Raw genomic sequence first — 10,810 nt, forward strand, 5'->3', positions numbered from 1 at the left:
TTGTGAAGTATATAAAAATTGTACATCTATGGAATGATTGTTACATTAACAATAAACAAAAAAATAAATATGATTGATGAATAACGTATTTATATAGTATTTTTTCATTTACCTATAATATTGTTATTTACAAATTCTTTCCTAATCCGGTTAATAAATTTTAATATTATATACTTAAAAATTCAAGATGTAACATAATAATTTTTCATCTAACTACGTATTAAAATCATAAATTATTTTGGAATTTTAAAATTTATTGTTATATAAATATTGCTGATTGAATGCAAAGTCTGGCAGTAACCTGTCATTGCACCTTCTCCTTTCTCCCCACGTTTTCTTTATTCAACCTATAATCACCATTATTGAATTCTCCATTTTTTCTTTTGCGATTATTTTTTTTAATCTCACCCTGTTAGGTGATTATTAAAATATTGGACGATTTGCTTTCAATTTGATTTATTTCGTCTGACTCTTCTCGGATGGACCAATTCCTCCCGTTTTCTGTAACCGAAGAGTCCGTCATCCGGGTAAAAGAAGAGGTTTTTAAGTCTAAAAACCTTTGATTTTGATTTTTAAGAAGAAGAAAATTTTTATTTTGAGGTGAGTATTAGTGGGTTTTGATAATTTTTGTGGGTTTTTGATGGAGGCATCAAATTCTGACGCTTCGAATTCGGCGCCTTCGTCGCCAAGCAATGGAGGTGGGAGCTCAAGGACCCTCCAGTTCCCTTCTCTCCGGTACTTACAGTCCCCTATTTCATCTCTGCTTGAATACTCCGGTATCCTGAGGGTTCGGCCTGAATACGCGTATTCTGAGGGCAACCCATTTATAACCCGGGATGGTAATACGATTCCCAGTGTCAGCAATCAAAGCCCTAGGAATTCGGTGTTGATTAACGACGATGTTGGTGTCGACGGCAGTGGGAATGGCGTTGGTAATGGAGAGGTTTCGATTCGGATACTCGGGGAGCAAGACAGGGTTAGGGATTTTGGTGGTGGTGAACATGATGTTAATGGGGCGGTGGGACTGGGTGCGGAGGAGTCTGTGCTTGGTGCTGATGAGGTAAATGGGGATGGAAATGGGGGCAGTAGTGATGATAATAACAGAGAAACGTCGTCATATCCGAGATATGAGATACAGCAGGTAGCGAGGTGGGTTGAGCAGATTCTTCCGTTTTCTCTGCTTTTGTTGGTGGTTTTCATCCGGCAGCACTTGCAAGGTATAGAATGGGAAAGCCTTATCGTATGATATTGTCAGCTTATTTCTTTGCTCATGTGATTAATGTGATGTGATGGTTCCAAGTTTTTTTAGAAAAAACATTCCGATTTGTGTTATAGAAGTAGATGATTATTTATATGATTGCAAGAAGTGTAAAAAAGGAACACAATTGTGGAAGATGTAGTTGCATTCCTCTATGCTTGGTAAATTTCACAAGTTCAGTTTTGTTTAAGGCTGTGGCATGGACGATGAACTTTATTGCCTCGTGCACATTTAATGACGATGACCTCTTTAGTTAACTATTGTCCTGTATGTCATAAGTTTGTTGGAACTGAACTCTAACTCTGTTGAGTATTGCTTTCAGGATTTTTTGTCACTATCTACATCTATGCTGTCTTGGTAAAGTCTAATGACATTCTTCGGAAGCAAACAGCACTGAAGGTGAATTTCCTGTTCCGAGGTTGAATTATTTGCTTTGTTATTCCTAAAAATGAAATCAATGTTATAAGAGGAACTTATGGTACCCTGGGTTTTGCAGGGAGAAAGGAAAATATCTGTCCTTGTTGGTTTTTCCATTTTCTTCACGCTTCAGATATTTGGAATCTATTGGTGGTATCGAAAGGATGACATTTTCTACCCACTACTCATGATTCCTCCAAAGGCAATCCCACCTTTCTGGCATGCAATATTTATTATTCTGGTGAATGGTATGAATAATGAACCCTTGTGACTTTGTATTTGTTGGAATTACTTTTCTATTTTGATGTTTGTGGGCCAACAACACATTCACTTGGATACATTTCACTCGTTAGCTTTTTTTTTGGGTCTTTTTACTTGGGGATTGAGTACTTCACCTTAGTTATGTAATGATTCATGGCGACCGTGATGCCCGTGGCCGAAGAGTGTGTGGAGTGATCGCCGGTTTCAAGAGGTTGCACGGACAATGAGCGGCTTCTAGGCGAAGGGAACATGAATGAACTGATCTCACATCGGAATTAGAGGGATTCCGAGACTGTGCAGGTATAAGACTTTATAGTTGAAGAAGGCTTAAAAGATTTAATATACACTACTCATATTGTCAAGGTGCATCTTCTTTTGAAGAGTTTTTCACATAAGAAATTCAAAGTGAAGCGTACTTGACTTTGGGAATTCTGGGATTGGTGACTCATTGGGAAGTTTCCGTGTGAGTGAGAACATAAACACGCTGAAAAGACTAGTGTTGGTACAATGAGGACAATTGTCAAATTTGGGGCGTTACAAGTGGTATCAAAGTTGACCTCTCCTAGTATGGTGTGGATTGAGGACGAAACAAATGGAAGCTGGCGGTCATGTGACGTCGGGGGCCGAAGAGGTTGGAAAGTGATCGCTAGTGCCAAGAGGTTGCATATACAACGAGCGGCTCCTGATAGGTTTCTAGCTGAAAAACATGAATGGAACGATCCCATATAGGAATTAGAGAGATTTCAAGACTCTGTATATATGAGACTGTACACTTGATGATGCTTAAAAAGATTTGATTAATACTACTAATGTCAACAAGGTACATCTTTTTAGGAATTCATCACATAAAAATTCCAAAACTAAGTGTGCTTGACTTGAAGCGAATATGGGACAGGTGACGCTTGAGAAGTTTCTCAGGGAGCGTGTGAGTGAGGACACACAAGCACGCTGGAAAGATCCGTGTTGGTACGGTATTACGGTGGGCACAGTTGTCAAATCTGGGCGTTATCTCTCCTAGTACGGTATGGTTCGGGAGGAACGAGTGGAAACTGGTGGGCATGTGATGCTCGGGGGCGGAGAGAGCGGAGATTGATCGTCAGTGCCAAGCCAAGAGGTTGCACGGATAATGAGCGGCTCCTAGAGATTGATCGTCAGTGCCAAGAGGTTGCACGGATAATGAACGGCTCCTAATAGGCTTCTTAGGTGATGGAAACATTAATGAACCGATCTCACGTCGAAATGAGAGAGATTTCAAGACTGTGCAAGTATGAGATTGTACAGCTGATGATGACTTAAAAAGATTTGATAGGTTTTGCTCGTATTAACAAAGTGTATCTTCTTTTACTGAGTTCATCACATAAGAACTCCAAAGTTTAGCGTAACTTGAAACAATTATGGGATGAGTGAACTCCAGGAAGTTTCCCAACGTGCGTGTGAGTGTAGACATAAGCAAATTTGAAAGATCCGTGTTGGTACGGTGTGGACTGTCGTCAAATCTGGGGCATTACAGGGACTCGATAAAATTGTTGTATTAGCATGTCTGTCATCATGGTATCATGAATTTAGTTACAGCAGACATAATGGAAATACCCCGAGTAATGCTGTATATTTGCCTCACTATCCTATCTCATGATAGGAGGCTTTTAAAGGTTTACTTCTCTCATTCCTGTGCTTCAAGTTAATCCTCAATTTTTCTCTATGTGACCTTATATTGGTTTAATATTGGCACAAACACCAAAACTTATTAATGTGTAATTATGTTTCCTGTCTTTGTACTTTTTGTTTATTGTGACCTCCCCCGTCTTTCTTTTGTCTGGGCATGGTGGGTTGGAGTGGGGTTATCTCAATAACGTTTAAGGGCCACAATGTTTTATCTGCATTCATGCCTATAACTCTATAACACCTTCTTTTTGTTTGGTGCTATCAGATACAATGGTGCGTGAGGCAGCAATGGTCTTGAAATTAATCCTGTTGATGTATTACAAGAATGGTAAAGGCCATAATTTTCGTAGACAGGTAACAAAACCCGAGAATATAATACGGAGTAGAATATGATTTATCAAGTTACAGTCATATTATATATAATAATATAATCTGGCAATGATCCTTGAAATTGTATGGGAATTTAACAGTACTATGTTGGTTGTGTAGGGACAAATGTTGACGCTGGTTGAGTACACATTGCTGCTGTACCGTGCATTATTACCAACCCCTGTGTGGTATAGATTTTTCCTGAACAAAGTCTATGGGAGTCTCTTTTCATCACTTATCACAGGGTTGTATTTAACTTTTAAGCTAACTTCAGTTGTTGAGAAGGTATGTTATTTAACAAGTTACTTGATGTCTTACCTATCTGGTTCTTGAATCTTGAAAATCAACCTTATCTAATCACTTTATTTCTTTCTTCATTCAGGTCCGGTCATTCTTCACTTCAATAAAAGCATTATCTAGAAAAGAAATTCATTATGGGTGTTATGCAACATCAGAGCAGGTTTGATGCTTCTTCTGACCTTCCAAAGTTACATTTATTTGTGCACTTTTACATGCAAATTTCTTTTTGTCATAATACCTCTGGATGGGGACTTTTACTTTTCAAGGCCCCTTTGGTGCCTCGCTCAGCGTTTGGCAAAGATATTGTCGTTGATGAACCTTTCATACTCTGCTAAAACTCAAGTCTTTTTGAGTTACTTTCAGTGTTCTCTTTTTTTTTTAGAAAAAAAAAACTTTATAGTTCCTTCAATCTTCCTCAATCATCCGAAATGTTCTAAAATCAACTAATTCTTTCACGAGGCCAATAGTGGTATTTTTTATTGAGCTCAATAAGTCCTACAACTTAATATTTCATTCCATTATGTTCCTCTTTGAGTTCGGCAAAACTGTTTCAAGGTTTTCTTGATGTGATCAACCGTCTTCTATTGTTCCTTCGCTACTAACTAATCATCAGTATCCCACTATTAACAAGGAGACAATTTTTTACCTCATGTTTTCTTTTTCAGGTTGCACGTGATAGATTTTTTACTTTATAAGTTTTATTTATGTTCCTACTTTGTGAAATTGCCTCTTGATCTGCTTAAGAAGTTTACTGTGGATAAGAAATATGATATCTCCTAAAGGAAATTTTACTTATTGTATTTAGGTTAATGCAGCTGGAGATTTGTGTGCTATATGCCAAGAGAAGATGCATGCCCCAATTTTGTTGCGCTGCAAGCATATCTTTTGTGAAGACTGTGTTTCGGAATGGTTTGTTATCATTTTTCATTTCATGCTAAATTATCTTTTATGATCCTATAGAAAGTTCTTTTTGCTTGATTGATGTTGGTTTCATATATGTATATTCTAGTTTGAGTTTGTTTCTCGGGCATCATTGAATCAGATTCTGTCAAAATCAGCACCTCTGAACAATTCAATATTTTTTGCTCTGTTGCATTGAAAACTTCAGTTGTATCAGGCCAAAATGGTGATATTGATAATTAATATAGATTTACTCATGGAACATCTGAAAGTTGAAACATGTTTTTTCATAATGGAATAACTGCATGGGCCATTCACAGCAATCTTGTTTGCAGTTCTCTTTCTCCACTACTCTTTCACTCGCGTGCACACACTACATTTTTTGTGTGTTTTTTCCTCTGAAAGAACAAAGTTTATAGTGATATTTCCTTACAGATGATGTCGTCATACCACTCAACATTTTGTGACTTTTCGTCTACATCTTTCATTCGTATCATGATATTGGAGGGCAGAGGCGTTGAGTTTGAGCAAGAGAGCTGAATAATTGACCCTTCATTACATATATATGAAAAGTCTTGTTTTAAAATAATCCCCTTTTAAAATTATTTTATTTACTTGCCTTACACACGGTTAATGGCGGGCATCATTGTTTGTCAACTTGTCTTTTGACACATGGAACTGTAAAATTATAGTTACTTCTATATTTACACCATCCCTTTAGAAATTGCTAAAATATCCATCACTTTTACTAGGCATGGGGGAGTATTAACATGTGAGGTGTATTTGTAATATGTTCATATTTTAATACACGATGTAGTTGCACTGATATCATGATGTCAAACACTCAGTGTAGCACTGCACGTGTTGAATATCACATCGGATATGGGAATTTTTTGATTGCATAGAATGCACTATTTGTAACAAAATGAGGAAATGGACAGCATTGTAGTTCATAAAATTTCTAATAGACATAAATGATCATGAACTAATAAGCTTGCATTTTGCGTTTCCAGGTTTGAAAGAGAGAGGACTTGCCCCTTGTGCAGAGCACTGGTTAAACCTGCTGATCTTCGATCATATGGTGACGGATCAACCAGTCTTCTCTGCCAACTGTTCTAATTTGACTGGGAATTTCAAATTCATTCGGTATTTTTCCGAACCTTTTCTGCAAAAAGAGGGCATTTTTCAAACACTAACCTGGGTTCATCTATGAGAAAAATCGTTTGTTGTTATATGCCAAAATCTCCTGTCTGCATTAAACATGCTTGTATAATGTATCTGATAACATCGATACTACCTCGCTGGATGATAGGATCTTTGTATTAGATCTTTGTATTCCACTATGTATTGTTTTAAACTTGACACTTATTAATGAAGTCGCATCTAGCTTTTTGCTTTTTATAGATTTGGAGTGTGAAATAAAGACTTGAATAGAACTTGAAGCAGAGGATTTGAAATCATTTCGATGGTATATCTGATTTGTTTCTCGGAGTGATCCGGAACCTATGGATCTATATGATGCAAGGTTGTGATATAATAGGGGCTGTACGTTCTCTATCATTATCTTGTTCAGTTTCATTTGGATGCGAATGCAGAATACGTGGGTTGTATGTTGCACATATTTAAGTAAATAGTATTTATTTAATGAATTCACATTTTTATACGTTGCGTCGTTTTTGCTCTCTGTGCGCGCGTGCGAACTTATTCTCTTGCATAAAAAGTTGCGTCGTTTTTGCTCTGTGTGCGCGCGCGCGAGCTTATTCTCTTGCATAAAAAGTTCTTGAGTCGGCTTGATTTGTTACATCCCTAACGTGTATAGTGGTAGACCCAAGAATTCCATGCATTGGAGAGGTTCTTGAGCATAGTTATTAGAGGGGTGTGATATGACGAATAACTTTCATAAATCGATGCTAAATAATTAATCATCTATATTATTTAACATTTTTCTTAGTCTCAATCTGGGGCCAAAGCGATAATGCGCAAGTGACAATTTTATTTGAAAATATTTACATGATCATATGATGTCAATACATATTGTAAAACCAAAACTTTTCTATTTCTAAAACTATAATTATAATTAAATAGCATATTTTCCTTAAAAAAAAATATTCGTGGTCAAATCAGTCAATGAATCCCAAATTGAATCAAAATATGAAAAATATTACTTTTTATACTAAAAGTATTATTTTTTATTGTGAATATCGTTAGGGTCTCACAGATAAAAATTCATGAGATCGTCTCACATGAAATCTACTCTTATTAAATTATCAACTAACTAATAAACTCGTACCTCTTTAATTTAACAGAATCTGTATGGCTCCAACATTATTAAAAGGCATTGAGACTTGCTCAAATATGTGTGCATATAGTTTTTTCCTAATTTTTTTAGGTACAATGTACTACATAGCAGAAGATTAGTTTATTCTACCTTAAAAAGTGATCGAAATATGTTAATAAAGAAAAAAAATATGGAAATCGAATAAGGATAATTTGAATAATAATTGAATTGAGATATTTATTTATCTCAATCTAATAATTCTAATGTAAAGTGTAGCATATCATATAGCAAACGACTTCCTTTTGTACAAGGGGCTGTAATGTTAGTTTATGTTATATCCGAAATATCTCTCTCTTGTGTGATTCGATGAGTTAATAGTGTAAAAAATCTCTGATCAAAGTAATATATGTGTATTTTGGAAAAGAGTTTCTTCAGTTGCACATACCATATCACTATTATTACTCAACAATATATTACATCGTTGTCGAATTTATTTGCAATTCTCGATATACCAATGGTTTCAGATTCGATCATGATATATGAGTTGAAGTGACAGTATTGTATGTTAATCATAACATAACTTAAGATTCTTACAGGCGCTATCAGTGATACTTAGGGAATCATTGGACGATGCTGCTAGACACTCTTACTATGATCCGAAGGATGTAATCAGAATTAAGTTCTGATCAAAGTATTGATGCAACAGTGAAAAATACTTGTAATAAAATAGATTTATCATGACATGCATAAACTTAAACCTTTTATTTCATCATATGCTTTTCTTTTCATCATAAACATATACATATACATTTCTTTTTGGGGTGAAATCCGTTCATTAATTGTGACCATTCTTTCATCTTTCGGTCGATTGATCAATCTCAGCTGTAACCATGATACCAGGCGGCGAGACAACAGTAACCTCTTTTACATTATGTGCATTGACCTATAGTTGGCAAGGATACCAGCAACCACTTTTCCGTTATTGGGCCTTGGCCTTTGAAAATTCAGCATTGGGTTCCCATAGGGCTTAGTCCTCACAAATTTTACCCCTGGAAGTTAAATTTTCGACCCGAATCTATCCAAACTTACCATAACACCTTAAAACACACCCATGAACATTTCTTAGACGTAAACTTGAGCTCCTCGACTAAATTCGTAATTCGTTTTAAAACTTAAACCGAAGTCACGGTTTTAACCCGAATCTTAACGAAACTTTAACCACAACTTCATAACACATAACCAACCCCTTTTCAACCCAATTCAAGCAATTTAGAACCCTCAGAAATGCCTAGGCACCTGCTGTAAATTTTTGCACTTTTCCATCCAAACCCTAGCCCTAACCAAGTACAAGTTCTTCGATCCTAGTCATTAACCAACAAGTTCAAACCCTATGTAGCCTTCTTAGGACAAAGACTGAACCCTAGGGACCCCTCTGGACCAACCCTTATAGGCCATGCATGCGCAGCCCTCAAACCCGTACCCCCTTTCAAGATCGCACGACCGAGCCTCACGCCTACAACCCTTGTCCTTGCACTAGCCTCCCCTCAACGCATCTAGGACCATATGACAACCCTCTTAGGACCCTTGAACATTGCCTAACCGCAGCACACAGCCGCACCCTTCAAGAAACCAAAATCGTGCTCTAGTTTCCCTTGAACTCCAAAATCTTGCAACCCTTCCCTTGCCTCGCTCCAGCCCTGAACCATGCTTCCAAGGACCATTAAACTTACTGTAATTCGACCCTCTAACCATATAAACCTAGAAGCCCCTTCATACCATCAAGAATCATGCACAAAAATCAAGTTTTTCCATTGTGTAATCCATAAAAACGAAAATAAATAATAGGGTATCAAATTTCTCATGCATACATGTATATTCACACATAATATGGTATGAACAATAAGCAAAGAAGTAATAAGGAGTGCCTTTGAGTGATTCACGCACGAAAATTCAATTCTTGACGTGAAGGAACGTTGCCGGAGAGACGGGGAAGATCCTCGCTGCATTTTTCTTTCGAAACCAACATGAATTGGCTAAAAACATGTGGTGTGTGTTCGTTTGTGTTAGGGAGAGAAAACCCTATGTTTCTAATGCTTTGAGCGTGAGTTTTTGAGAGTTTTAGGGTTTGGAAACTCAATCTTTTGATATAAATAATATGGTAGCTAATTAGGCCCAATAACCCTAGTACAATAGGTCCAATAGAATGTAGGAAAAATATTTCGTTTACGAAAGTTTTCGAAAATATTAACCGAGCCTCCAAAAAGTCTTTGTTTTCGTCAAAAATCGATTACCAATTTAAAATACTACTCGACATGTAAAAACATCTAAAAAAACACCATTTTCGAAATTTTCATATTTAATATGCCACATATTAAATAATTAAAAATAATCACATAATAAAATTTTTTCTCTTCATAGTCTCCGGTCTCCGTTCCTCGGTCGCGTCTCGAATTATCCTTAAAAACACAGTTTTATGCATTCTAATAGAAAATCATATTTTAAACATGTAAACATGCCTACCACATTTAATTAAAGCAATTAAAATAATTTAATTAGGCATTTTCTATTTTTCTTAGATTTGCATGCAGTTGGATTACGTTATTGCATTTTAGATCTTACATAACTGCTAATTAAGAGAATGGAACTATCTGTTTTAGTGAAAGAGTTCACAAAACTTGCAGCTGCCAAAATGAGTCAAATGAAAATTTCGGCCTTCAAAATTTTTATTTTTCATTATATGAACTAGTTTTTTCTCACTATATAACGATATTAATTGATCATCGATCGGGATTATACTGAGTTCACAATTATTTATTTAGTATATTCTATCGATCGGGATTATACTGAGTTCACAGTTATTTATTTAATAGATTTAGAATATACTAATTAAAAAACAAATTAATAGTAGTGAATACCAGTACAAAATTTTCATGAAACATTCTAGAAGAGTTCATAAGTCGATGATATCTATTTGGAAGGCGACCGTGTATATAAATTATGTTTGAAAAATGTTTTCCGGTTACTTTTAACTTTTCGATTTACTATATTTATTCTTTATAAGAAAAAAATAAGGATATATGGAGATGAGTATTTCACACCAAATGAATTTCAGCCTATATAATATGATAATTGGATTTTGTTGTTAAATGTATGAGTTTTACATATACCAAATGGTATTCATGCGTTATTACTATTTTTCCATTGATTTTAACTTTGTCAATGTGGATGGCATGTAAAGGTCAAATTTTAAATTAAATATCAGAAAAAGACATTAATTAATTAAAGACATGAGTTCTACGCATATTTTTAATAGGGCATATACATACAAACACATAAGACTAGTACTTTCTTGGGTGTAAAATAGT

At 35.8% G+C, this 10,810-nt stretch overlaps 1 protein-coding gene across 1 annotated transcript; it reads left to right on the forward strand.

Annotated features, from left to right (window-relative positions):
* The first annotated feature begins 293 nt into the window (after nucleotides 1–293).
* On the forward strand, nucleotides 294–6,832 carry LOC140976571 (uncharacterized). The gene is made up of 8 exons (XM_073440808.1): nucleotides 294–1,217; nucleotides 1,581–1,657; nucleotides 1,755–1,923; nucleotides 3,864–3,952; nucleotides 4,088–4,252; nucleotides 4,350–4,427; nucleotides 5,073–5,176; nucleotides 6,181–6,832. The coding sequence occupies exons 1-8, from the start codon at nucleotides 641–643 to the stop codon at nucleotides 6,284–6,286; spliced, it is 1,365 nt and encodes a 454-aa protein (XP_073296909.1). The 5' UTR covers nucleotides 294–640; the 3' UTR covers nucleotides 6,287–6,832.
* Nucleotides 6,833–10,810: the final 3,978 nt, after the last annotated feature.

Source organism: Primulina huaijiensis, chromosome 5 (genome assembly GCF_012295235.1).
Source record: "Primulina huaijiensis isolate GDHJ02 chromosome 5, ASM1229523v2, whole genome shotgun sequence".
NCBI classification, from domain to species: domain Eukaryota; kingdom Viridiplantae; phylum Streptophyta; class Magnoliopsida; order Lamiales; family Gesneriaceae; genus Primulina; species Primulina huaijiensis.